This window comes from Falco punctatus, assembly GCF_963210335.1.
Source record: "Falco punctatus genome assembly, chromosome: 6".
Lineage (NCBI taxonomy): Eukaryota > Metazoa > Chordata > Aves > Falconiformes > Falconidae > Falco > Falco punctatus.
In genome coordinates this window covers 27,825,070-27,850,669 of record NC_137585.1, presented here as the reverse complement: position 1 = coordinate 27,850,669, position 25,600 = coordinate 27,825,070, and the positions used below count along the sequence as shown (strand labels likewise).

The 25,600-nt window shown below is 41.1% G+C and overlaps 1 protein-coding gene across 13 annotated transcripts in view; it reads left to right on the top strand.

The window, feature by feature from the left end:
• DGKI (diacylglycerol kinase iota) overlaps nucleotides 1–20,118 on the top strand; it is a 252,712-nt gene extending 232,594 nt beyond the window's left edge. For all 13 annotated transcript variants that reach the window (XM_080390859.1, XM_080390858.1, XM_080390857.1 and 10 more), the window contains one exon: nucleotides 10–20,118. In XM_080390859.1, the coding sequence (XP_080246985.1) occupies nucleotides 10–126 (117 nt within the window). In that variant the 3' untranslated portion in view covers nucleotides 127–20,118. The remainder of the gene's footprint in view (nucleotides 1–9) is intronic.
• Nucleotides 20,119–25,600: the final 5,482 nt, after the last annotated feature.

Here is a 25,600-nt window from a genome sequence, read left to right as displayed (position 1 = left end):
TTATTATAGGGTAAGACCGCTCGTGACAGGGCTCAGCAAGCTGGTGACCCAGATCTGGCCTCGTACCTGGAGAGTCGACAGAACTATCAAATGGTTTCCCATGAGGATCTGGAGACAGCAGTCTGATGTCTGAAAATGTTCAGGAGGTTCCTTGGAAATCGCAACGCTGCACCTGAGGCACTGGGGCATCGTGTGAGGAAGAAGCTGATGGAATCAACATGTCTCTCTCTCTTGTGGAAAATACCTGAGGACATGCCACCAGTTTCTAAGGGCTACTGAGTCTTGCCACGGAACGGTTAGGTTCCATAAGTTAGCCCATGATGGATGAGGTGGGACACTCAAAGGTCTGTGGAATCCATGGGCCACGGAAATTTACCTTTATTGCTTCCAGCAAGTAGCATGAACTTCTCCCATGTTCATCTGTACAATTTATGTAAAAAAAAAAAAAAAAGAAAAAAAAAAAGAAAAGAGAAAAGAGGGTGTGGGGGAACCAAACTAACTGGGACATTAAAATACCCAACCAGGCCCCCTCCATCCCTACAGTTTCCTGCATTCCTTTTATTCTCCCATTCCCCTCACTTCTCATCAGTTAAATCATGTGTGTTATCTCTATGTTAAGTCTTCACAAATGGTCAGGCAGTAGCAAAAATTTTGAGGAGCTCTGGATGCCCTTAGGAAAAACCCAGTGTTTTTACCAGTTGCATTCCCTCCCCTGCCATCCATCCTCTTGGAAGCTGCATTGTCAGTGCCCAGTCACTGGGGAGTTTTCTCACTTTTGGAGAGGACTCTGCCTATTGCCTTGTTTCCCAGGGTGTGGGGCACAGTCAGATTTACAGCAGTAACAAACCCTAACCTCCTCGTTGTTGCTGGGTTGTATGGTTACAGTATCCTCATGAGACAGTCCTTTGTATGGGAAGGAGCTGTATGGGATACACCACGTTGTATTGCAGAGCAGAAAGTTACCAATAACATTTCTCACACCACCGTTGTGCACGTAATGACTGACCTGATTCTGCTTAGTTTTCAGGCCTGCCAAAAAGCTGATAGCTATTTTTCACTACTTAAAAGACGGGGTTTACACTGAGAAGACCTCTGTGCAAGGCGGAAAGGATTTGGATGGACTGACTTATGGACCCAGTCCCCTTTGTGTTATGATCAGGGGACCTAGAGCATCAGCAGTCAGCCTGGGCTTGCTGCTGTCAACAAGCAAACGAGCACCACCCCAGTTACATTGGGCATATGAAAACCTTCTTTGGCTGAACCTGTAAACTACCTGATTCCCCAAGGCAACAAAGTTCCAGAGAGGCTATGATGAGTGGCACCTCTTTGCCTTGTTACCAACTATAGGCTCGGAAACATAATGTTGCTTAGCCACTGTAAAGGCCAGCCGTGTCTTCTGTACTCATCTGTTCTGTCTTACCTCCAAGATTATAGACACAAAAGAAGACAAAGCAAACACATACACACAGGCGTACATAAAATGTTTGCCTTTCAATCAATACAGACAACTTAGCTGCCAGAAATAGCAGAGCTTCCACTTTGTCTGACCAGTTTCCATGAAGACACTCACGGTCCACTTTTGGCATAATTCTTGCAATAGATTTTTGACTTTTCTTTGTTGTTTCTTGTGAAAGACCCACCTATGTATGTTTTTATGCACCTTGCTAGGTGTAGGTCTGTGGTAGATGGTGATCATCAGGATTCCATGCAGTTTGGAAAATAACTCAGGTCATTACTCAGATAAGTTTTTCTTCCTTGGTAGAAGTTGTGGAAATGAAATGAAATTAATGCAATTCTTTTCCTTTTTCTTTTTTTTTTTTTTCTTCCCCACCCCCCAAGAGTGATTGTCGTGGCAGAGAGGGAGGAGCTGAAATATATATTTTTTTTTTTTTCTGTTTTCAAGACTTCATTTGATATGAGCAAAGTATTGCTTTGGTGTTTCTTCCTCTGGAAGGAATCTATATATATATTTATAATCTATAGATCAATGGCGACATGAAATGTATTTTGTCTTATTTTCTGTTTTTGCCTTTCTTTTTAAAAAAATAAAATATGAAAGCCAAATTCCTTCCCTTGGTAATCATCCAGGGGCTTGTGACAAAGGTCAGTATGTGTATATATATTAGAACAGAATTTGGCAAATGTTAAAATAACAAATCAAGTATAATTTTGGTGTATGTGAAATTTCCACAAGGAAGAGCCTCACACTTTGGTTTCATGGTAGGCTTTGCATCATTTCTCAGCTGTGAGGGAAGACATTACTGTAATATTTCTATATATTTGATGAAAATAAGAATTATATTAGTATCAGTTTTATCTTTTTGCTTTGTTTTACTGATGTGAGAAACAGAGAAAGCTTCAGCGACACCAGGGGCTTGGTGCTGTCCTGTGCTCAGGCCAGACTGGTGCCTAAGCAGAGGATGGTCAGTGAGTCTGTTGCAGCTCCCTGGTCCTTTAGTCCCACGAAGCAGGTGGAGCAGTAAAGGCTTGCTCTGATCACAGGTAGCTTCCATAGGCCACATGTGAATTATGATAAGGGAGCTGGGTCTGGTTCCTCTCTGTCCGTAGTGGCCCTCCCCTCGGTGGGACATCCCTTCTGCCCAGAGGGAGGCTGCAGCTGGGGCTGGCTCTGGAGCAGCTTGGCAGGATGGGCAGATTTCCTGAGCTCCTTTTTGCCATTCGTGCTGCTCAAAGGAGCTCAGAACACATGAGAGAGTCTGGCTTGCCTTTTTCCCCGAAAGCTGGAGTATGATCATAGTGAGCCTGTTGTGCCTCTGGAAAGCTGCCCGTGCCATGTGCTCAGTAGGAGGCAGTTACTGTATGATGAAAATAAATGCCAGCACTGCAATTAGGACAGGAGCTGGTTGTAAGTAGTGCCTTTATTATTCAAGGTGTCCCAAAGCACTGCACACATAATACATTAGATACAGGCAATGTATTGTATTTGTAGATAACAGAGCATATATATTGTTTTCTGCAATGTCGCTCACACATGGCCAGTGGTATCAGGAGCTGGTTCACTGAGGGAAGGAGTTTGGGGCCAGGACGCTGCAGGATTATTCCTTACCCCCTTTCCAGTGCAATGGGATTCTCAATTTTGGACGGCCACCAGCAGCAGGCAGACTCTGCACCAGTTAAAGGTGACACGTACGTATTGAATCTCTTGAGTACTTTTGGGGTCTAGCTTAGTACAGTACCATTGTGCCTGCATTGTGCAGGGCCCAAATTTCAGTGTGCAGCTGGGAACCCACTTAAATTACACGCAAAACATTTTGATTTACTAAAAGTGTCTCTTTGGTGGCTGTGTCTATTTATGTGTGTATATTACTATATATATGTATATTTATAAATATCAGTATGCATATATATAGACACACACACATGCACACACACTTAGAATTATGCCATTTGAATGACAAAGTACCTAGGGATGCTCAGCTACTGAGGTTGCTGGACTGACGAAATGTCATTTTCCATTTTAATTTTTTATTAAAGGGGACCCTTTTCAGTAGAACTGAGGAACTCCTGAATTGTTCCATTGTACTGGTTTTACTATCTCATTTTGGAGTTAAATGGAGGGAAAGAAAATATTTATAATGTTGATAAAATAAACTTACTTTTGTAATTTAATAGCATCAGTTACTCTTATTATTTCATGTTTCAATGCTAGAGGTATCTTTATGTGTTATCCAAGATATGATGATGTCATACATTTCTCAGTAATTATAGCATCCCTTGATATTGTGAGGTGTGAGGCTGAATGACTCAAGTAAGACAGGAGTTCAAGGCAAATTTTGCCCCTTGCAAAACAGACCTCAGACTCCAGTGGCTCTTTTACCATTCCACATGATGGCTTGTCTGTGTTTTAGTGCTCTAAGATGTATGCAGGCGTTTTTACTGACACCTGTCACCCCTACTTTTCCCCAGCAGCAGTAGAATTGCTCGGTTTCAACTCATGATGCTGTAGCCTGGATTCAGACTACATGAGATGTCCCCTGCTACATGAGGGCTGTCGTACAGAAGCACCACTGACAAAGAAAATAGAACAAAATTGATGTTTTGTTGCCATTGATCTTCCCAGCTGTATTTGCAGAGCTGATGCTGTTGTGGATGAATAGATGAGACATATGGTTTTTCTAATGGTGTGGCTGTGGGAGGTTTGTTTGAGTAGTATTTAGTGGCCTCTTTTGCTCCTTTTTGTCTTTGTCTTTGCTGTGACAGTGACATACGTGGTAGTGAAAGTCACAAATGCACAACCTCACCTAGAAGCTGGTTATTTTCCTTTCAGCCATCCCAGGTGGCTCCTGTAGGGTATGCTTATGTGTTGACCCTTCCAGTATATCAAAAGCATGTTGACGTGATCTGACTCTGGGCAAATGCTATGAAATGGGCAAGGTACGTTGTTAGCCTTAAGCTTGCTGGGAGTTTAATGGTACATGTATGGACATACTGGGAATTTGGATGCCTTGAAAACACGCCAAGGACAATTCTGTCCTTGTACTCCAGGTACTCCAAGAAGGAAGCAGTTCCTCGTGCTGATCCATCTGAAGTCTGTCATTTTCTTTCCCCCACTTTTTGCGACTTTTGAACCAGACTAACATCCATGGAGGAGTGTTTTATAAAAATGGCATTTAGGTTTGTTGGAAGTAACATTTCTATCTTCATTATACCTATTCTTTTCCATTCACCAGACTTTATTTCCTCTCTTTATTTTCCTCACTAAATCTGAGCCAAAGCAATGTTGTGTTATTAGCTCCTTAATTAATCTAAAGCATCAAATGTGAGTATTTATCAGTCATTTCAGCAGTCCTGGGAGCAGCGGATCATATGCCTGTGCCTTTCTGGATACCTGTGAAGCTGTAGGCCACAGTATTAACAGGGTTCACTGTGGTACTCATCTCATTTTGCTATCTTAACAACAATGTAAGCAACTATTTTTCTTAGTAATAGATAGCTACAGCTTTAAAATCCCATCATCTGTCTACCAAAATCTGTTGATTGCATCGTCAACTCAGTAACGTGCTAGAAGTAACTTGCTAGCATACTGATGAAGAGCAGGATGTTATGTGGAGGATGTGTCTCAAGCTTCAGTGCTTTAACTCCCTTTAGAAGGGCAGGATGCAGCTCATGGCTGCAATATGGAGATGCCTCAAGAGGAGCTGTACCCCAGCCCTGCATGCAGCTCTTGGGGTGAACAGAACATCTAGAGGAGTCAGGGTGTCTTGGCTTTTGCTGAGGAGTTACCAGTACGGACAGACTGCGACAGCTCTGCACTTGGCTTGGGCTGCTGAAAAGCAGGCCAAGTACTTCAGCAGTTTCTCACTTCTAATTCTATGTAAAAGCTGGCTGGGGAGGGAAGGACTACCCAACAGTCAGAGCAGTGACCATGGCTAAGTGTGCTCCAAGCTGTGCCATGGCGCCATGCTTGACTGGGCTGCCTACCTGAGATCCCCTGCAGGCACCAGGGCTCAGGGGCCTCCCTCTCCCTCCCCGGCATGTTTCCAGCACTGCTGCCCATGTGGTGCCCACGGAGAGTGGCCTTCTCTCGTCCCCTGTATATGTGCACTGGGGCAACACGCACACACACCTTGGCCAAGGGATTTCCTGGCCCACATATGGTGCTGTTCCTGCAAAAGGGGAAAATTCCCTCCCTCAGGCCTTGATCACACCAGTAAATTCATTACATTTGACTTCAGTGATTAGGCAGGCTTAGAGCTGAATAACCTTACTGTATTCAGCCCTCAGAGTGCATCTTGTCTCCTGCCGTATTTATAAGGTGCCACATTCCAGTCTCAGCTGCAATTTCTTGTTTCTCAGACTGCTGGTTGTGGGGTTTTTTTTTGGTTTTTTGTTTTTGGTTTTTTTTTTTTTTTTTTTTTAAGAAAAATAAAGAAAAGACAAGCGATCTTATGCAGCGCACATGTATCTAGTTACCCAGGAAGTGGGGAAGACAGGCAGCTTGTTTTAAAAACCTCTCATTCTGACATAGCACGTGATGACTGCTGAAGTTTAAGCAGGGGATGCCTTGCAACAAAAACATTTGTTTCAACATAAATACATCTATAATTCAGGAAATAATTTGATGCTTAACCCTCTAAAAACAGCCAGCTTGTGGTCTTGGATCCTTTACAAGGAAGAGATTTTTGGGAATCTAAGAAGGCAGTGATTCTCTTGACAGGCACATACAAGAAGGTGAATATCCAAGAAAACGGAAGACTAACTTCAGAAATTTCTTTCTATTATGTTATGCTCATCCACACTAGAAACAGAACCCTGATCTGGGAATGCTATTTCAGAGTTCACCAGTATCTTAACAGCTCCAGCATTCATATACAAAGTGCATAAAAGCTGTAGCATTTTGACATGCAAGAAATAAGCACTACTTTTAGCAATATAGTGCTACATATGTAATTGCTTCATTTAGAGCCAGCCTTCTTTTGCTAGCAAAGTGTAACACCTGGCTCTTCAATTAGTCCCTGTCTAGGAGGCTGCTTGATGTGTAACCTACTACTCAGTGAAGTGTGCGTGGTGGCAATCCAGTGCTGCAATATGACAAGTGCTGCAGCAATTATCTAGCTACTAATGCATGAACCACAGTAGCAATTCATTTCTTAGTGCTACACTTTATTTTAATGAGAAAGATGGTCTTCCAGTTCCACCTGCCATAATGATCTCCAGTTAATACTTTTTCCTTAGTCTACGGCCAAGCAGAGGAAGAAGACCGAGGAAGAAGGCTGTCCCTGTTCCTACATGTATTCAGGAATTCAGCTCCTGTCTAAGAACCAGTTAAGCCTGTAGGTGTGGAGAAGAAGCTCAAGAAGCTCTTGAGCCTGATACAGCAGACATGAGTGATTTCTACTTGGCTAATTAGGCTTTAATAGATAGTCCCACTTTTCTAGGGCTTTTTTTCCTGTAAGACATTAATACAAAAAATGAAAGAAGGCAAAATTAGAAAAGCAAAGGTAAGCTGGCCCCTGGGAATGGGGACCCTATGGAATGGTTTCCATAAGCATTGCTGTTTTCTGGGTAGAGAGCTGCAATGCTAGCTGTTGAATATCACTGTAATGTGTAATTATGTAAGATAATTAGGTGCATCTACGTTTAATAAAGTGAAATAGGTGGATTTCTTCTCCAAGCTTGCTGCTGCCAATATTTAAGACATTTAGCTGCAGGGGGTATTCCAATCCTGCCCCCACAGGGATCACACTGCACAGGCTGGTGGGGCACATCCTTGTATTTGCACATCTTGAGGCTTCACAATGTGGGACCTGAGCCCCAAGTTGTGTAATGACACTTCTCCCTGCTTTGTATCCATGCTGGTAGTTTTCCTTTCAAATGAATGGGAACAATGCCACATCAAAAGAAATTATGGCTATGGGGCACAAAGTGAAATAGCTGTTTTTCTTCTCCTGTTCCCCACTTCAGCCCTTTTTTCCCCAGGGCCAGTGTTTTTTTTCTTGATGAGAATGGGAAAACTGTTGTTGATGTGCCTGTCTTAATAGGAGATATGTGCAGTTGCAAGTTGTCTCCTCCTGTGGTCTTGCTACTATAGTAAATACTGTCCTTATCTCCATGGTAAATGGGAGACGTACGTTCATGTCAAAGCTAAGAAAAAAGTGAGCTTGCTGGCAGCTAATAACAGGAAGGAAATAGAACATAGTTTTATTTAAATTTGATCTTAAATAACTTTTAGTGCTCTTTGCTTTTCCTTCCACTTTTTTTTTTTCCTCTGTCCTTTTCAAACCTTCATTACTGAAGTCTTTATTCTTTGATCACCTCTTCTTTCCTTAGCTCATGCTACCTTCATTTTTGACTGTAAAGGTCAAAATCTTGTTCATGTGCTTGCCTCTGGGACACTTCTGCTTGGCCAGTCACAGATGGCTGGATCTCCTCTGACCGTGCCTAGCTATGGGTAGGGAATATTGAAATTCTGCTGTACTAGGAATTAGTTGGATGTGCAGCACTAAAGTCACCTCTGAGGGTGGCTGTAAAATCCCATGCTTAAGCAGATGGGAAACATGATGGACTTGGGCATTTCACACCTGTGGGATTGATTTCAACCTTTTCAGACTTAATTTTAATATCAATAGGAAAAAAAAAATTGGGGGGGGGGGGGGGGGTCTACTCCCATGTTCCTTCCCTTTGTGATTTTCCTGTTAAATATTCTTTGCCTGGGAAAATGTGATTGTGTTGCTCCATGATGTGCTTGCAAGATGTGGCAGCTGCTTCCAACTGGTGAGCAAGTGTGCTGGTGTCTCGTGTGAAATGGCTGGCCCTGCTACTGTACGGTTTTCTGCTCAGCATGTATCTCAGAAAAATCACAGGGAGATAGCAGAGGCTTATCAGGTTTTTTGTTCCATTTACATGTCACTACAGAGTGATTCTCCTCCATCTGCCTCCTTTGATCATGCAACTGCTTTGGGAGAAAAGAAAATAAGTGGCTGAGCCTTCAAAGCACTAAGCAGCTCTTGGGAGCTTTGTCTCTCTCCAGCTTATTGCTGCTCCTCACAGATCGGGGGAGAGGGAAAGGGGGGATGCCTTATGTGCAGAAAGATCCATCCATCACCTTACTGGAAAACGTAACAACTCTTCGGAGGCTACCTATTCCAGACACCCCTCCATGTGCCAGGTGGAGTGTAAAATACTTACGGATACCAGTAAGCCTGTAGGAGCTGCCTGCCTTTCATAAGGGCTCTTCCAAACTCTTTTTGCTTTCTCTTCCTGGTGCTGGGGCAGGGGCAGCCCCGGGATGGGGATTCCTGCCTGTTTCCACTCAGAGCAGCTGGTGTGGGACTGCCCTTTGTAACGGGTGCCCTCGAGCTGCCCTCACACCATGGGTTGCGTACGCTCTGTGTCCTGGAACTCTATTTGAAAATAAAGTAATCAAGGGTTAAAATGCCTTTCCAAACGGGCTTGGGAGCTGCCAGCCTTGGCTGCTGGCCCATCAGGGTGCAGTGCATTGGGGAGGGCAATATGGAATATGACTGCCAGCCTTTCTCTGTAGAACTCTCCACAAGGTGAAACGTGCTCTCACAGTGGGAAATAAAGGTTATTTTTCTTCTGCCTGTATTATTTTGTGCTGTAAACCCTGTGCCAGCTTTTTGGAAGCAGGAAGCTTTTGAAAGATTGTGGAAAGTCTAGCCAATGATACAGCTGAAGACTGGTGTTCTGTGTCGCCCACACAAACCTTCTGGCCATCTGTGGAGGTTTCAGTGTCCTCTCCGAGTCAGCCAGCAGAACATTTTGCTACAAATGCTCCAGGCCTGCTTTGTGCTACTGTTACTTTGCTTCTGCACAGCTTTTAGAACAGCTATAGCCTTGCAGCCTTGCATTGAGAAAAAACCAAGATGCGTTGTGGGGAAACATCATTTTCCTATGGACACAAACACTCATCAAGCTGCAAGTGTGTGCTAATGAAAACACGATGTGTGTAAGGACTGAACCTGGTCTGTGAGACTGTCACTGCTGGCTCAGTGAGGATTTACTCTGAGCAAGAACTGACCTGTTGTTTTATTGCAAATCTTAAAGGTTATGCAAAAAATGATCACTATTTAATAATATATTTCTGTCTTATGACAGTTTGCAAGTCTAACTGTGTGTCACATTGTTGTGTCAGAGAACAGGGAAAACACTTGCTGTGTGTTATAATTCGTCAGCTTGTCTCTCTGGAGGTGCTGTGGCCAAAGGGAGAGAGCAGAAGGTAGCAAATCAAGGGTTGAAGTTTTATTTCTGCCACTGTCATTGAGTCAGATTGGATAAGTAATTTTAAATTCCTTTGCCTCAGTGGCCTTATCTGTAAAATGGGGATAATATCAGCTCCCCATACCTACAGAGTAAGGCGCTTTGTGTTGTAAGGTCAAAAACTGCTGTATATTAACTATTTATGAGTTTTCTTTCATGCCTTGTAACATTGCTCCCATATAGTATCCTGCTTCTTTTGGAACTATTTTTTGAAGGATGGTGGGAGTAGCCCTGTCCCATGCTTTTTAGTTTAGATGGCTTAAATTGAGATAATAAAGAGTGCTGAGGATGACAAGCTAATGTGAGCTAGTTTGCACTTCTCATGCTTGATTACCACGTTTGAGCTATCTTGCATTAAAAATTTTAACTCAGGTGGTATTTCCAGTCAATGAAAGCATTCGGGTTGTTGCCCTCCCTCCAGAGAATAGTATTTGCTGAATTTTAGAGCAGTTGTATTCCATCATACTGAGTTCATTGAGCACAGAGTGTTTCATTTGGGAGAGCCCATCTCAGAAATACCTCTTTCTGTCACCTCTATCCTATCATTGAGGTATCACAGTATCTTTTCCAGCAGCCCAGAAATCACCACTTGAATTTGTTGATGCTAAAGGTTTCTGGGGAATGAAGCCAAATATCTGAGGAAGCAAACCCTCTGGCCTTCACACTAGTATCTCCTCTGGCCACTTGGCAAATGAGACATTAAAATTGATAAATAACAAGGACAACAGTTAGCTAAGAGTTAGGAAATTGGAGGTGTCTCCTGCAAAAAAGGAAGAAGGCTAAGAAGTTGTCATCATGTGGGATGGTGATGTGATGAACAGGCTCCTGATGGAAAGGTTGAGTTTCCGTGAGGCTATATAGTGGATATTCACTTGCTGCTTCCTGGAGATGATGGAGGAAGGATAAAGAACAGATCCTGATCTCCTCTGCACTGAATTCACTCCAGGTGAACCAAGATGTGACAGAGGACAGAATCTGGACCACTCCATAATGTATGTAGTTCTCTGAATAGAGCAGTAAAACCAAATAACAAATGCGCATATTCAGCCAGCATTTCATGGGCATCCAGAGTTCCAGTATTTGTACATATCCTATTATCTGAACCCACATCTGTTCCAGGAGTTGTAATAACATCACAAAGGGCTCTTTTATGCTGCCTGACCCCATGCATAATGCCCCAGAGCTGTGCATCGTGAGGCTGCCAGCTGGCAAAAGGAATCCGAGGCATGCAGCAGCACCCATGAAATGAAGCTATATGTTTAACAGAGAATCAGGGTCCAGGTAATCAGCAGTGAGAGGGGGATATGGGAAAGGGGAGGGATTTTTTGTAACAAAGTGAGAAAGTATTTTCTTCCCTGATTTTCTTGCATTTCCTATTTATACAAAGTATCTTGATCACTGTGTTGCTAAACAAGGAGATTTTAAACTGAGGGAAGAAGGAAATCTGTATACCGTGAAAGAGCTGATTACTGTTCCTTTTGGACACTTTTTCTGTATTGTGACTTGTGTGGAAATGTACAGAATAAAAGTGAAGAACAGCATGCCTTGGCTGGGCTGAGTTTCTTTGTGTTATTCGCTGGTGGAGCTGGGTTGCTGCTCTGGCAGAGTGAAGACGGGTGTGACTCAAAGCTGTGAAGGGTTAGAGGGAGTGGAGGAAAGGGATGCAAGGGTTCAAAATTCTGTGTGTGAGTGGCAGTACAGGGGAGGGATGGAAAGGGAGTTTTAAGCCTCTGGATAAGCCAACTCCAAGCTCATAGTAACAAAAAGGGTTAATGATACCCTTAATGTTTCCAGGGAAATCTTCTCAGTCCCTCAGTAAGCTCAGATTGTCAGCACAGCACCCAGTGTGTGCAGGAGAGATCCAGCAGAGATTAGCAGGACTGTAATGCAAGCATATAGGTCACCTCAGGCTCTTTGCTATGCATCTCAGGAGCATTTCCCTAGCACGTTAAATCACCCTCCAATTATCTTAGGTTCTCAGTTTAGCACTGTTTTAGACTAACCCACAAGCATATAATGGCTCTGTGTGTTTCTGCCCAGCTGTGTGTGATTGAAGAAATTTCTGTCATGGCCATCGCTTGCTTTCTTGCCTTCAGCAGCTGCCCTCTCTGCTCCCTCCATTCAGGAGCTTCTGTGCCATTTCTGACACAAAGTTTTCGTGGCCTCTCTCCCATGCAAGTCGGTATTTCCTAACAGTTCTCTTGCCTCTGCTTTCCCATCCTGAAATTGTAGTTTTGAATAATTTGGTGATGTTTCCTTTGCCCTGTCTCTCTGCGGTAGTGCCTGCCACAAACCCACCTCCCTCACACACGGTTCTGCCTCCCCCCTCCGCTCCAAGCCCTTTGATCCTCACCGCCGCTGCCAGTAGCCAGCTGTGTCCTTGTCTCCTTTAAAGGATATCTTAAGCCCCCTTTCCTGCTGTCTCAGACAGCCTAAGAATATTGTTATTAATAATAATAGTGCTAAAAAGACTAACTATTTTGCTTGTGCAGGTTGTAACGTGGTCTTGTGCAGGTTGTAACGTAGTCGTGAGTTACACTGGGCCTTTCTGCACAGCGAGAAAGCACTGCCAAGCACAGTTCTGACGTTCATAAGCACTGTGGTACAAAGCACTAACTCCTCTGGGGTCCTTTGCAGTAACGAGCTGCACTAAATGGCTGCCAGCTGCTTTCTGGGAATGACTGTGGAGAGGAGATGCTTTTTGATGTGCTCAGAGCTGCCCTCAGAGCAACATCTGGAGGTGTTCCACCACCTGCAGGCAGAACTTCTTGGTGTTTGGTTGTTGGTTTGTTGGTTTTTTTTGGTTTGTTTTTTTTTGTTTTTTTTGTTTTTTTTTTTTAAAAAGAGTACAGCTTTAGATCCTACCAGTTTTGCACCCCAAACTCTTTAATGTATGTGGCCTTGCACGTGTATGTAGATCTGAAGAGAGTCCAATTACTGCTTTGCTCATTCATTATAATTTGCCCTTGTGCTTCAGCATTTCAGCTATGCTGGCTGCTTCAGGGCTGATTTGTAGCCAACTTACCCTACAAAAACCTTTCATAAAGCTGGTGAAATTCATATATATACACACACATGCATACATATAAATATCTTTCTCCATAGGCTAATGCATTCTCTTAAGCGGGGCATTCCTTTTCTCATGCAACATTTCTTTACATATGAAATTTAGTAACTTTTAACTGTTTCTTTAAAAAGCTAAGCCTTTCATAGTAGGAATGTAACTACAATGAAAAAAAAGATCTATGCTTGGGAGGAAAAAAAAAAAAAGATCGTGACAGGAATCATTTGCTTTGAAAAAAACTCCAACCCCCCTGCAGTTTCACTGCAGCCAGGTGACTTCAGTATTTCCCTGCAGTTAAAATGTGGTTCTTTCTCACAAGGGATCTTTTAAACTAGGTAGTGATGCTTGTAAGACATGTTGCCAAGGTTGTTAAGTTTAAAAATAGATAAATATTGGAAGCGGTCCCATAATTTCAAGGTGTTTGGTCTTTTATTTTCACATTCAAGGCTTGATAATGATACATCAGTATTTTATTTGCAGCCGTATTAGTCCACAGCAGGCATGCCACAGGACAAGGAAACCTTCAGAGCTGCTCCCTCTCTTCTTCCCTTTCTGTCCATAATCTTAAGTGGCACTCGGGATGTGTGAGTGTGTGTGTCTGTGTTTGTTAGGAACTGTTTCTATGTGAATGTGGAGTTAAAGTACGGATGTGTCAACTGCATGGATCCTGCTGCTCTCATTCAGTAAGGCAAGAAATCCTGCAGGTAGGAAGGCGAGCTGTGAATCTCAAGACCCAGAAAATAAAGATTTGGTGTCAAGATGGGTATGAAATCAGAGTTACCCACTGGGAGTTAAAGTCAGGAGGATAATCTGTAGCATGATAGGAAGCCAGGTGAAGCACTGCCTGGTTAACATTATAGAATCACAAAACCGTTTAGGTTGGAAAAGACCTTTGAGGCATTAAGTCCAACCATTAACCCAGGACTGCCAAGCCCATCACTAAACCATGTTGATAAACGCTGCATCTACAACTTTTTTAAATGCCTCCAGGGGTGGTGATTCCACCACCTCCCTGGGCAGCCTGTTCCAATGCTTCAACACCCTTTCAGTGAGGATTTTTTCCTAATATCCAATCTAACCCTCCCATGGCACAACTTGAGGCCATTTCTTCTTGTTCTGTCGCTACTTTGGAGAAGAGACCTATCCCCACCTACCTACAATCTCCTTTCAGGTAGTTGTAGAGAGTAACCAATTTGCTATTATTCAATCAGTTTGTGCTATCTAATTAGGCAGCTAACAAAAATCAGTAGCACTGACCATCAGAACTTTTGACTGCAGATTCATTTGTTCAACATTTGCCACCAAAGCACCTAATGGCTTGGCCAGAAACAGCAGCACAGGGTAATTCACTCTCATTTGAGAAGTTTCAGCTTTTGGATCCAGCATCCTGCAGAAGTTAGAGGAAAGCAGGAGGCTTCTCACGCAGGGGTGGGTGTAGGTCAGCTCAGGTGAATGTTCCGTTACGCTGGACAAAAAGTGGAGAACACATAGTAGTTGGAAGGTTTGTTGTTGTTGTTTGGTTGGGTTTTTTAAGGGTGATAGGAGAATGAAGAATAGATTTAAAAATGAAATAGTAAGATTAAAAAGGTAGCTCTGAATGGTGTTTTAGATCCTGAAGCCCCATTCAGCCTGAACTACCATGGATCAAACAATGCTGTTACATGATTCAGACTAGTGTTTCATGCCTAGAATTTGGGGGTTTTGTTGCTGACATAATTAGCTAGCAGGCTGAGGGTTGTGTTTGCTAGAAATAAGGGGTGATTACCTGCCTGCTTCTGTAGATGCACACATGTATCACATAAATTTCTTTGCTGACAGAACTGATGATATTCAAACATGCCCTGGTCTTTCTCACTCCATTTATGAATATATTTTCAGTTCCAGGAGCAGTTTTGCTAATGAGTCTCACTATCATCCCTGAAGTAAGTAATATCGGGTTGCAAGGCTCCATATAAATATGAAAGGTCATTATTCTGGCTGTTCACTATTTTTCCTTGTATCTCTCTTCTGCCTTTACCAAACATGTGATAGAAGGACAGTCATAATCAGTTGTGTGCAGTTGAATTAAGTGATTGCAGAATAAGGGGCCACTGGATAACTAACAGTTTCTCAGTTCAACACAGCTATTAAGAGTTCTCCATAGTCTTTCCAGTCACTTAAGGTTTTCCATTTTAATTTTCATTGATATGCCACCTAATGTCACAGTGAGGACCTGAAATCTGGTATATATTCACAGACATGACGAGACTTAATATTATGGTAAACGAACGGACAGCTTGTAGATTGAAGGTTGTCATTTGAAGTTTCCCTGAATACAAAACCATGTGAGCAGTACCTCTGTAGCTGCTTGAGTGCATGACTCCCAACAAGTCACCCTGGAATTCTCACGCTGGATTTCCAGTCAAGCTGAATTGTACTTATAGTGTCCATCTCTAAAAAGTGACCTCCTCCTGGGAGACCTAGTTTAGTACTGCAGTACTCTGCAGATCATTTAGGACTTTTTTTTACCCTTCAATGAAGATCAGATCTGTAGCCAGAAGTTAAGCATCTGTGTTCGTATGTGGGGAAAAGAGAATAAGGGCTGATTAGGATTATGGGGCACTGTTTGATTTAGAATATTAATACTCTCCAACATTCTCATGTTTAAGATTTTTTTTTTAAAAAAATCTATAATTTTCTGTATTCTGCTTTTGAAAACCCAACAACACTATCTGGATTATCCTTTTTTATTTTATTAGCAAACACTGATGTTCATCTTTGTGGAATATAAATTCACAGATCCTTCTAAATTACAACCTTTTTCAGTGTCTCAACTCAGTCATCCCCTCAAGAAAGACAACTGTAGAAATTATGTAGAAAATATGTATGTGTAAGGGGAAGGGTCTAGAGCGTAAGTCTTATGAGAAGCTGAGGGAACTGGGGTTTAGTCTGGAGAAGAGGAGGCTGAGGGGAGCCCTTATCACTCTCTACAGCTGCCTGGAAGGAGGTTGTAGCAAGGTGGGTGTCAGTTTCTTTTTCCAAGTAAGAAGTGACAGGACAAGAGGAAACAGCATCAAGTTGCACCAGAAAGGTTTAGATTGGATATTAGGGAAAATTTCTTCGCTGAAAGGGTGGGAACAGGCTGCCCAGGGAGTGGCTGAGTCACCATCCCTGGGGATATTTAAAATATGTGTAGATGTGGTACTTAGGAACATGGTTAAGTGATGGACTTGGCAGTGTTAAGTTTATGGTTGGACTCTATGATCTTAAGGGTCTTTTCCAGCCTAAATGATTCTATAATTCTATGAAGGCCTTGGATCCAAGGACTTGGGAATGGTGAATAATTCGGAAATATCATTGTGATTGGCCAGAGGTAGTTTTCTTGCTTTAGATTCTTTCTTGCTACCTTTGTCTTAGAGTGATGAAGCTTTTTCATGTCGGAAATGAACTTTCTGCTTCCGGACTGAGATGCTTAGTTGCAGTTGTCTCAGATGTGCACTTTTATCTTACCTAGATATATTGAACTTCCCTGTTGCTGCTTCACTTCTTTCCTAACCAATATGAGAACTTTTTGCAGCTCTTTGCTATGTGTCCTTACTAGATCACAGAACAAAGCAAGCAAACAAAAGCAGATGACTACGAGCTTCTCTTGGACACACAGCAAGAGGTGTTTTTTCTGCTCTTGTGGAAAGAAAGCTCACCTAAGTTCTGCAGCCACAGCATTTAGTCAACACTTGATAGATTGTTTCATGGGGAAAGAAGATGGATGCTACAAGTTCAGTATATCCTCTGGTGGCTGTTTGCTCACAGGCAATGCGTGCAACATCCTCTTCTGCTAAGCACAGCAGAGCTCCTTAATTGCAGGGGGTAAGTTTTTTGCTCAAGGTTTCCAGGGCTGCCACCACTGGGAGACTTGCTCAAAGCCTTTCCAAGTCAAAGAATCTCTAGTTACTCTACCCACAATTATCTGGGGAGGGAAGGAAGTGGTTAGCTCTCACTGAGTGATTGATTGCGTTCATAAATTGTCTTTGCTGTTCCTAGATACCTCACATCAGAAATAGGCTTACTTGCACCTCCTCTTTAACGTGAAAGATGGGTTATGGCTCACCGACTATACACAGACCTAGGAGTCTGCTGAACCCAAGATGGATGTGGGAGTCACCATGAGTAACCTCCCATAAAAAGGCTTTGGGAACTGTAGAAAGCTGTCTGGATCCCAAAGCTTCAGTTTGTCAATGTGCAGATTTTCATGACAAACCTTTCCACTTATTAAAACACACACAGAATTTCTATGGCTGTGAAATATAAACATAGGCTAATTTAGGTTGGTGGGGACATCTGGTCTAGCCTCACACTCAAGCCAGGCTCAGGGACAGACCTTTGTGTTTAGGATCATTATTTAGGTCTTATTAAGGCTTTCCTTGCGTTTATATAAAAATAGAAAGGAAAAAGTACTTGCTGTAAGGAACTGGAAGCATGAATAGACAAATGGACCGTTACTGCCCCCACTTTGGTAATCTGAGGCAACACAAAATGTGTGTGACTTGCAGAATCAGGGACTGGACGCACCACAGCCAGCTAAAGAGAGGTTTCTTTCACTTACTCAAAGGCACCCAGGATATAACTGTTAGAAAAAAGAACAGATCTGCAAGTCCCCTGGCTCCCACTACGTCAACCTTGCATCTGGTGAACTGTATTGTGCTGTGTCTCTCCTATTGAATTTCCTAGTTTCTGTAGTCTTTCTTGTTCTGAGGGTTGTTTCGTGAACTTATGCACTTCTCTTTGAGTTGTTGGGGTTTTTTGTCTCCTGAAGCTAAAAGCTGCATCCCTATTGTGCAGAAAATAGGAAACAGATTTATTCTTCTCAAATGTGTTGGGCCTTTAAACAGAAACTGGGAGGAGAAAGAGGGGACAGTCTGCAGCCCTGCCACATTCTTTCCATTGATACACATCGACACCAAGCAAAAGTTTGATTCTGAGCCCCTAAAACAATAGTTACAGCAATGGTTTGTCTTTTGTTTTGTTTTTCTTCTGTCCCTTTTAAGGCGAGCATAGTTTTGAAAAGCACTACAGACCCTGGTCTAGGGCTTGTGTCCTTTGTTAGTCCATAGAATAAGACAGAGTTGCTTACCCCACAAGTTCAAATAACAGCGTACTGGCCAACAACAACAACAAAATGGTTTTATCTCAGTGTGAACTAAGTGAAACAGTTAAAAAATGATCTGCTCCAGGATACAGCTGTATTCACACTTACCTAAATGTGGCCATGAAGAAGCAGTGTGCTTGACTCAAAGAAACAAATGCAGTTTCCAGACAAGCAGATAAGTAATTCCTTATATTCCTACCACAAGGGTATGAGGTGTATGTTCCTATGCAGGTGTCATGCTGTAGATACAGTTCAACAATCTGACTCAGGCCTCAACCACCACCATCTTTCAACTATTTTCTTGTTATAATTTTCTTGCATAACCATAAAATAAAGGAGTTTAATGAGGCCTGGTACAGCCACAAGACAGAAGAACAAGCTGTGCTACTGCTGTTAGTTGTGGGATGAGAGTGGGCATAATGCGTGGGCTGAAATTCTGGTGGCAGAGGGTGTCCGGTTTGTGTCCTACACATGCACACAGGCAAGCTAGCATCCACAGGCTTGAATTTAGACTCAGCATTTATTTCACTTACTAATTAAAAAAAAAAAAAAAGTAGTAAATTCTGGATTTAACTTTTCTTAACCATCAGTTCTACCACCAGTATTCAGCAATTACACTTAAGGCAGAGCTACTGTTCTAAGCTTGTTTTGTTTGCCTCAACCTTTCAAACTTGTCTTCTTGTTATAAATATGCCAATTCTTAACTGTCACTCTGAAGTATTAAGTAAAAAAAACCCACACCACAAAAACCTGCTCTTCACAAAGGAACAAACTGTGAGCAGAAGTAACTAATTTAATCTGTTTCATATGTTAATTAAGCAAATGCTTTTCAGAGGTCATAAGGCAAAATTTAGTATAAGAATGGTGGTCAAAACCAGCAGTTCAGTCTTGTCCTACGTCTTCAGTATTGATGAGATGTAGGAAACAAGACCTCTCCAAGCTGGAGGATATTTGGTTAATGACTTTTACAGTTATGAACGTTAGAGTTTTCACAATGTTGGTCAAATAATTCTGCACACAGGGAACAGGAAATCACTTTCCATTTTCTTTAATTTGTCTTCATTTTTTAGACACTCAGAGTTTAACAGTGCCCTGTATTCTGAAGTGGTTCCAGATTCAATGCTCTTCCTCTTCTCAAGCATCCCAAATAACAAAGCACCTGAATGTTGAAAAGGTATTGCTGGCCTTTCTCAAGTTCTGTTAAATATTTTTAGTGGGTGATATTTGAATTTTGGAAAATTATAATCAGAGAAGTGTTCGAATCAATAATGATTTTGTGACATCTTGAGCAATAGCTTTGACGTTCAGTGAATCTGAGTATCTGTGATCTTGAAGTTTTCCAAACACATTGTTATCACAGCTTGAGAAGGTGTAAATTCCAATGATTTCACCTGTTGGGTTGTGGTTTTTTTTTTCTTTAGTAACAGTAAACCCAGCAAAATTTGCCTTAAATCCCCCTCCTAGAACAATTCATCTAGCAAAGTGCTAGGTCATTTTTCTGACTCACTCATGCAGCTGGCTGCTAATGGGAAAATCACAGGTGAGAATAGGCACCACAGTGAGGAGAGTTTGAACGCATGGCTGCCTACAGTATGATCTGAGCATTCCTTATAGAATGAATCTGAGTATTAGGCTGTGGGGGAAAATCCAGCTGTGAGCATTCATATAGGATTGAATAAAAATATTATCCTGTTAATAAAACAAGACTCCATGAAGGATGATTTTTTCCTGGCCAGATCAGGTAGTGTATCAGTTTGCAGGGACTTCTCCCGTCTTCACTTTTCAATTTCATGAATAATAAAAAAAAACAAACCACAAAAAACACACTTGCTAAAAATGTTCATAAATTCCCAGCACTTCTTTCATCATCAGAACAACTAGGGGAAAAACACTGTATAAAGAGCATTGAATTACACTTGTGACCTGGTCCTATGACTACACTTCAAAATAAGGTGTTTCTCAGTTTTTTGACCAACACTGTAGGAATAATTTGAGACATAAAGGGAATATCATTTTACAACATTCCAAAACAATACTTCAGCAGGAAAATGAATGGTACCTGTAGATGTTAGAGTAAAGACAGGCAATCCAGCTATGAAAGCACTCTTCATTTCCTGTCCCAGAGAGCTGAAACAAAACAGATGTCACACACACACCAAAAAAAAAAAAAAAAAAGAGGAAAGAAAAAGTTGTTAATCAAAATCTAAAACTCACTAAATAAACAGTTCAGACAACAACAGTGATGAAGGGTTATAGATTCATACAAAATCCTTGTTAAAGATTCATGTTTTCTACCTCCTGAAAAAGTGCAATGGAGGAAACAAATAGGAAAATTATACCAGGAACATGAGCATTTTGTTAAATACTGCGAAAATTTCATTAAATATCATATTGCCTTTAGGCAGTTAACATTAGTTCCTAACTCAAATCTTGTGGCTGCTTTCAACTCCTTGGCAATGGTGCAATTTCTACATATGCATTATTTATGCTGTCCTAATAGGATCTTATATTAGCATCATTTAGACAAAGAGAAGGATGCAGGTTATTTAAGGAGGGTGGAAAGGATGCTAAAGAGGGTGGAGATGCAGAGAGGGAGATGGAGCTCAACCTAACTGTTTGGAAAGGTCTGTTTTGCAATACTTTAGTGTTTAGCCCTAATAATTAGAAAAGGAATAGTGGGGGAGGCAAAACCAATTCTGAAGGGCCTAAAGTGGGAGCATATACAATCTCTTGTAGTGTTGAAAAGCAAACTGAAAAAACGAGAATATTGGTACTGAAGTACAAGTTCATCTATCCTCCTAGGTTCTGCAAGCCCATTGATAAATTTCATCAATAATGGTGTACACTAATTAGCATTAATACTAATATTAGGACAAAAGGTACTACAGACCTTAGCTAAGACTCTGTTCCTTTGTTTTAAACATTGCATATATAATACTAGAAGATCACGGGATCTTCAAAAGGCATAAAGTTCCTCATGGATCTCGGAAGACAGAGGTTGAGACCCTGGTTCCTATCCATTTCTCAGTAGAAATAATAAGCCCAAGGACCAAAAGAGCTCTAGATTGTACAGTAACCCTGTTTGTTCCTGCTCCTCAAAGTAGAACAAAATATATTTGATCAGATCCACTTCCTTCTAAAATCTCCATAGTTTTACTCTAAAAATGAATTGTAAAGACAAAAGGATTATGAGCAATAGATATAGTGGTTTTGTCAAAATGAACCTAAAATTAGAATTGTTTAGGTGATGTCAGAATTTATTCTGCATGGGAAGATACCTTCCCCTGTGTTCTACCCCCTTCAAATTCCCGATGTGCAGATGGAACTGCTGAAGTGAAGAACGCACTGGAGGAGGGGAAAAAAGAAAACAGAATGTAATATAAGTATGGTTATTTTCTTAAGTCTTTCTCACTATATGGACAGTTCCAAGAGTAAAAAATGTGAAAAAAAAAGACCTCATGAGACAGGCTTCAAATTTTAAACATTTATATGTGTCATATATTCTAATTTATAAGCTTATGTTATAGAGTTTAACACATATTCTGAATGTTTTTATTAACTTTGGATTTTTTTAACAGTGTTTTAACATCTATATTCTGAATTTTTCCCATAAGAAAATGGGAGTGGAAGAGTCAGCACTTTCTCCTCATTGTTTGCTTTTTCACTTTTTGCTATTGAAAACTGCATGTCTAATGCAATCACATAATGCTGGGAACCAGGTCTTTGGGGAAAAACTCAGATCATTTAGCAAGAAGTGCTAGCATTGCCCATAGTAGTCCCCATACTTCAACATCAGCATGAAATCTTTAATGTGGATCTTAAAGGGTTTTAACATGTTCTTTTTTTTTTTTTTAATAACAACCAGCCCAGGTTTAGGTCTGTGAATGATGATGCCATGTTTTGTTAAACTCCTGAGCGTGAAAACCTAGATCAGGCTGGTGCTGAAGCCAACAGCATCCCACAGGAGTTTCCGTTAAAGATGTTTTGTGCTTTATGAGGGCCATGCAACTGGCTCAAATCTCAAGCAAGAAATGGCTAGCAAGTTAAGAACAGATGTACCTAATTTTGTTCTTATGGGGCAAAAAGCATGGCCATTACATTAACTAATGAGGCATCGCACATGCGCAGCTTATAGCTGTCCTGCAGTTCCTGTGTTTCTAACAACAGACCTTTATGTTGGTCTCTTATTGTGTGTGCGTATATGTCTATACATTATATATCCCCTAAATTTCCCATTTGCCATAGTTATTTCTAAAAATGGTAGCAGGGAAAAGGTGTTACTTAATACAATTTCACTTTTTATTTTATTCTTTTTGTGAAAATACGTTCAAGCTGTCATCTGAAGAACTTTGCAACCCTATCATTCTTGGGAGTGATCATTTTTAGGGCCTGAATTTTATTATGTCCTACTTTATGGATGAGTTGCTGTTACTTCAGCAACTTTCAGTCTCAATGCAGGCTTGACATTACTACAGCGAGTTCTACTAGCTAAAGTGAAGAATCCCCCCCTCCCCATTAGGGTATGCAAGCTTGTACTGTACCCGTTGAAATATTGAGCTGATGAGCTCAGCTATGGACTGAGGCTAAGCCACTGAAGGCTTGAAAGAGCCAGCTATAACGAAATCTCGGAAATGGTATTTCTGAACATGTTTGATAATTACTTGTCAACATTATATTCTCAGTGTTTCTTTTATTGCTGTGATTTCACTAAAATTTGTAATCAAGGATTCAGCTGTCTGCTCTGCACTTGCACTGAAGGTGAACATCTCATCGTTTGATTGCACATAAGGAAAACTTGTCAAAACCACTTATATTTGCTTTTAAATGTGAAGTTTAGCATCATTATAATTACACAGGTGTACCCTTTACAAATTGACAAACAAGTTGTTTTAAAAGGTAAGAGAACATTTTGATAAGTGGAGTTTCTTCTTTGTTCATCCATTCAGCTCAGCGTTGTGCTGGCTGCATCATGCTGTGGATGCAGAGAGTGTCCTAATGGTTGCTCCCCACGCCAGTAGTAATTCATTCATAAGGGAATATATTGAGAATATTTATTTAATTATATGAGCATCATTACAATGAAATGTACTGATTATGTATTTCAGAACGTGGTTACCATAGTTTTACTTTTAGCTGGAAAATGGTTGTGATTCAGCTCACAAGCAAATGATCCGAATGCTTTTCATTTCCCAATCAGTTGCCTGCTATGTAGTTAGTGCCTCAGATTTGTTACTGCGGGCTTGTCACTGAGAATAAAATTGACCACTTCATTTCAGCGCCTAGGGGAAAGCTATTTAGTGCTATGACTGGGACTAGCTGATTGTCTTAATGAAGTATCAAGAACTGCTTTGGTAGGGTTATAAATACTACTACCTTCTCTACTTCTAAAGCCAGTTCTTTCATAAAGTAGTTAGAGATGCGGGTATAGTGCCTTGAGAAAAAAACCAAATTTTAGCAAATCAAGCGCACTCTGAGAGAAATTGAAAAGGAAACTTGCATTCTATTTGTTCAGTAATTTTCTGCCAGGAGTTTGAAGCCAAATAAAAATGTCAATTCTACTGGTTCTGTTTCAATGGAGGAACATTTTGTTTATGCATTTTGCTTTGATTTTTACACAGAAATACATATTGACAAAACCCCAGAAAACAGAACAAAAATGGTAGCTGTTGCTCAGCCCTTCAAAATAAAATGCCGTTTTGTTTTGGTTCATACTTCTCCCCAAACTGTAAAACCAGAGTGAAATGAAGAAGTCTGCTTATATAGGAAAAAACAGTGATAATGTACTCAAAGCAGCAATTATTTTTACTATAGCTAAGATTTTTATTTTATTTAATAGACTTCAAATCCTAGGTACGTAGCACTTCCATTCCCAGGATTGCCAACACAAAAGAAGAAAACTGTGATAGCAGCCAACATACGAACAGCAGTCTTTTAAATGCTGGGGATCTGGAAAGGCCTGCTGTGTTGCATTATATTTGGATTTCAAACTGCAACATGCAGATGTATGCACATGAATAATTTTGAGCACAAGAGCTTTAATCCCCTTGTAGAAAATAGAATCAGTCAAATGTGTAAAGTTACAACATGTATTCATGATTTGGTGACTGAAGCTTAAGACCAAGCTCTGGGACACTGACTTTGTTTTCAAATATCTTAAGATTTTAGCATACATGCGGGGAACAAAAACTCTTCTGGGTTCATGGTCTCTGTTTGCCTTCTTCCACATATATCTGATCTTTCTATATACCGGACTACTTTAATACTAGAGATTGAGGTATGAATTATTATTTTTGAACTCCATGGATTTTTCTACTCTAATTATAGGATTGATAGTCTCTGTGACAAGATGCCTGCCATTGTGTGGACTAGAAATGAAAGACAGAGTGAGAAGGTACACAGCTCAGAAAGCAGTTGATTTCAATCTTTGATGCATTCACTAAATAATTCAGTATCACTAATGGAAATCTGATCTTAGCACGGGAGTGGGGATGCGGGGTGCTCAGTTGCCAGGGTCTGGCAGCTCAATAGCTCAGTAACAACAATGGAGCAAAAGGTGGAAAAATCTTTAAACTATTGTCAAGTTCTTTTCTTCAGTTTCCTGGAATCACATTACATCTTCCTGGAGCTGCTGTTGCTGGTGGCTAGGGAGGGCCAGAGAAAGAAACTGGTGTTTACAGTGAGTGTATCACCCGAAACAAACAAGGCAAGCTCAGCTCAGACTGACCTTTCAACTGGTGTGCACGGGGTGGTGGTTGCTTTTTGAAAAGTACAGCATCCTACTCACCAGTACGACTGAAAACAGCGGAGAGCTTCTTGGGAGCAAACTTTATAAAGCCTTGTCCTCTGACTTCGTAGCCTGAGCTTTAGAGCCAAAATTTTTCCCAGGTGTCTTTGGAAAAATATGCTAATTCCTGTTAGAAGCTGAAGAGATCCAAGTAACTGTCTCCTTCAGGTGGCTTGTGGAATGGTTACTTAAAAGTACTGAACAATGCAACTTCAAAGGGAAAATTTGGCGTTCAGGTCTTTTCAAAGGAAAAAAAAACCACCTCACTGAGAGGAAATTTATTATGAGTGGATTTCTACATTTTGGCACAAATCATATCTAATGCTGGGAGCTTCTTTCCCCAAAATTGCCTTGAATATTGACCAACTGAGTTGGGATTCTAACAGGGATTTAATACTTTTGGATTGTTTATGAGAGCATTTGCATGTGGCATCAATCAAAAGTCCTTTTATAACTTCTTACAGCACTAACCTTCACTTTCCCCTTTTAAAAGAAAATTCAGCCCTATCTCTCATTAGGTTGCCAATTTTTGGTTTGGGTAGCAAAAAACATACATGAAAGTAGAAATTGGACTTCCACAGCTGCCAGTCCATTCCTCACCTCTGTTTTTTGATCAGAGTGGAACCAGCAGCTGTATACAAGTGTTGAGGATTTTAAAGACAAGTATCACCAGCAATCGTCGAGCAAGTTCTCCTTTCTAGGATAGCTGTGTGTTCAGACTAGAAAAGTAATAGTCAAAACCTATTTTTTTCAGTATGGATTTTTCCTATCTCTCAAGAAATGTAGATTAGCCTGTAGTTGCAGGGATCACATAGGAAATAAAGCATGGGCTGGAAAACAAACTCAGAAGAGACAAAACAGTAGAGAAATTCTGGAAATAAGCCTC